General features: G+C 70.6%; 1 protein-coding gene across 1 annotated transcript; it reads left to right on the top strand.

The window, feature by feature from the left end:
* Positions 1–411: 411 nt before the first annotated feature.
* Positions 412–1,559, top strand: AURANDRAFT_72878 (hypothetical protein; the record flags this gene model as incomplete). Its single annotated transcript, XM_009044820.1, has 2 exons — positions 412–698; positions 921–1,559. The coding sequence occupies 2 exons, from the start codon at positions 456–458 to the stop codon at positions 1,539–1,541; spliced, it is 864 nt and encodes a 287-aa protein (XP_009043068.1).
* Positions 1,560–2,037: the final 478 nt, after the last annotated feature.

The raw sequence follows: 2,037 nt of genomic DNA, 5'->3' as shown, positions 1-2,037 counted from the left end.
TGACGCGCGACGAGTGCCCCATCTGCATGGAGGAGCTGGGAGACGGCGCGACGTCGTTGGAGTGCGGCCATGGGCTGCATGTGGACTGCTTGCGCCAGTACGCCGCATCGCGCTGGGCCGAGTGCGGACTCGGCGCGCGGCGGAGCTCGCGGAAGCGGAAGCTCCGCTGCCCGACGTGCCGCGCGGAGACGCGCGAGCGCGACTAGACGACGATGATGAGGGTGCACGCGTAAGAGTATCTGTAGAGAACCAGTAGCAGAGAGTGGCTCCCTCTGAGCCTCCCGTCCCCCCGCGGTTCCTCCCGCCCCCCCTACGTTTAGAGAAGCGCCAAGGCAGAGAGTGGCTACTTTGATTTGGCGAACGCGAATCTTTGCCACTGAGTCGAGAGTCGACCTTCGGCCTCGACCTGGCGGTGACGTGCGAGAGTTCACGACAACCCCTTGCCGGTGGAGACGATGGTCGCCCTCTGGCGCGAGGTCGAGACGGGCGCGCGGTACACGCAGACGACGGCGATGGACAAGTATCCAAAATTGAACACGAAGTCGTTCAAGGGCCTGTCGAGCGAGATCGCCAAGAAGCCGCAGACCGGCAATCAAGGCGCCCGCGATGTCAAGACCTACCTCGCCGCCGACGTCGACGCGCTCGTCGCGCGGCACGCCGCGCCGGAGCCCGAAACGGTCGACCCGCGCTGGCGCGAGGTCGAAGCGGGGACGCGGCATACCGAAAAGACGGCGATGGAGCGGTACCCGCACCTGACCTTTCGTTCTTTCCAGGACCTGCCGAGCAAGATCGCCACAAAGCCGAAGGGCTCCAGCGGAGGCGCTCGCGACGTCAAGACCTACCTCGCCGCCGACGTCGACGACCTCGTCGCGCGGCTTGCCGCGCGGGAGCCCGAACCGGTCGACCCGCGCTGGCGCGAGGTCGAGACGGGCGCGCGGTATACCGCGACGACGGCCATGAAGCGCTACCCGCAGCTCAACTGGCACTGCTTCGCGGACCTCCCCTTCGAGATCGCGCGGCAACCGAAGATCAGCAAATCCCAGCCGCGCGACGTCAAGACCTACCTCGCCGCCGACATCGACGCGCTCGTCGCGCGCCTCGCCGCGGCGGAGCCCGAACCGGTCCACCCGCTCTGGCTCGAGGTGGAAGCCGGCCGTCGCTACGACCGGAAGACGGCCATGAAGCGCTACCCGCAGCTGACGGATTATTTCTTCCGGGACCTCCCCTTCGAGATCGCGCGGCGGCCGACGATCGGCAAAGCCACCGCATGCGACATCAAGACCTACGCCGCCGCCGACGTCGAGGCGCTCGCCGCGGCGCGAGCCAACAAGCGCGCGCGCGTCCAGGAGCCCGAGCCGCCCCAGGAGCCCGAGCCCGAGGAGGAGGAGCCCGAGGAGTGCCCCGTCTGCCTCGACCCGATGACGGGCGCCACCGCGACGCTCGTCTGCGGCCACCTCTTCCACAAGGACTGCATCACGGACTGGGCGAGCAGCCAGACGCTGTGCCCCATGTGCCGCGAGACGCTCCAGTTCGCCCCGTGACTACAGACTCTTGCGCCCGGTCTTAGCGCGCCCTACATGGCGGCGGTCGCGCGGGCCGTCTGCGCGAGGCGGGCCTGGGCGAGGAGCGCGTCGATGCGGTCGCCCGGGGACGAGTGGCGCGACGACGGCGCCTTGTCCGGCGTCGGCGCGGCGCGCGGCGCGGACGACGGCCGCGCGCGGTAGGGGAGGCCGCCCGGCATGACGTGGGCGAGGGGCGTGGGCGACCGCGCGGCGTGGAGGTGGTGGAGCGCGGCCTTGTCGCTCTGGAGCTTGGCGACCTCCGCGCGGAGCGCGTCGACCGTGCGCGCGTCGACGGCGCGGTCGCGGGCCGCGGCGTCGAGCTCGCGCTCGAGGGAGCCGCCGACGGTCGCGCGCTTCTGGTTCTCGCGCTTGGCGTCGGTGAGCGCGCCCTCGAGGGACGTGATCGTGTCGAGCGCGGCCTGGAGCCGGTGCTCGAGGTCCTGGCGCGCGCGCGTCGACTCGTCGGCGCCGACGA

Source organism: Aureococcus anophagefferens, assembly GCF_000186865.1.
Source record: "Aureococcus anophagefferens unplaced genomic scaffold AURANscaffold_868, whole genome shotgun sequence".
NCBI classification, from domain to species: domain Eukaryota; class Pelagophyceae; order Pelagomonadales; family Pelagomonadaceae; genus Aureococcus; species Aureococcus anophagefferens.
Note: the sequence above shows the minus strand (reverse complement) of the source record. Positions and strands in the feature narration are given on the sequence as shown.